A 303-nucleotide genomic window follows, 5' to 3' on the forward strand; every position below is an offset into this window, starting at 1 on the left:
AATTGTCAGTCTGAACAAAGTGCACGGTGAAGGGTATTTTTTTTTATTCATTCCTTAACTAAAAAGACCTTTTGTCTCAGTAGTACTCAGCAGTGCTGTGTTTGTGTATAATAAGCTGTTATAAGTATTGTTCACTGTATTTGACTGAAATAAAATTTTATCTCCACAGGCTATCACACCAAAAAGGTTTCTTGCTATCTCTGTAAGTAGTCTGTTCGCTTAAACTTCAGCGCACACTACTGGTCAAAAGGGGTGAATTTTTTTTTTCTATAGTTTTATTCAGCAAGTATTCACTAAATTGAT

At 33.7% G+C, this 303-nt stretch overlaps 1 protein-coding gene across 1 annotated transcript in view; it reads left to right on the plus strand.

Annotated features, from left to right (window-relative positions):
• Positions 1-223, plus strand: part of LOC107565050 (actin-binding protein anillin-like) — a 2671-nt gene extending 2448 nt beyond the window's left edge. The window contains exon 6 of the mRNA XM_016250235.1: positions 170-223. Coding sequence (XP_016105721.1) covers positions 170-223 — 54 coding nt within the window. The remainder of the gene's footprint in view (positions 1-169) is intronic.
• Positions 224-303: the final 80 nt, after the last annotated feature.

Source organism: Sinocyclocheilus grahami, unplaced genomic scaffold (assembly GCF_001515645.1).
Source record: "Sinocyclocheilus grahami isolate Dianchi unplaced genomic scaffold, SAMN03320097.WGS_v1.1 scaffold976.1, whole genome shotgun sequence".
NCBI lineage: Eukaryota > Metazoa > Chordata > Actinopteri > Cypriniformes > Cyprinidae > Sinocyclocheilus > Sinocyclocheilus grahami.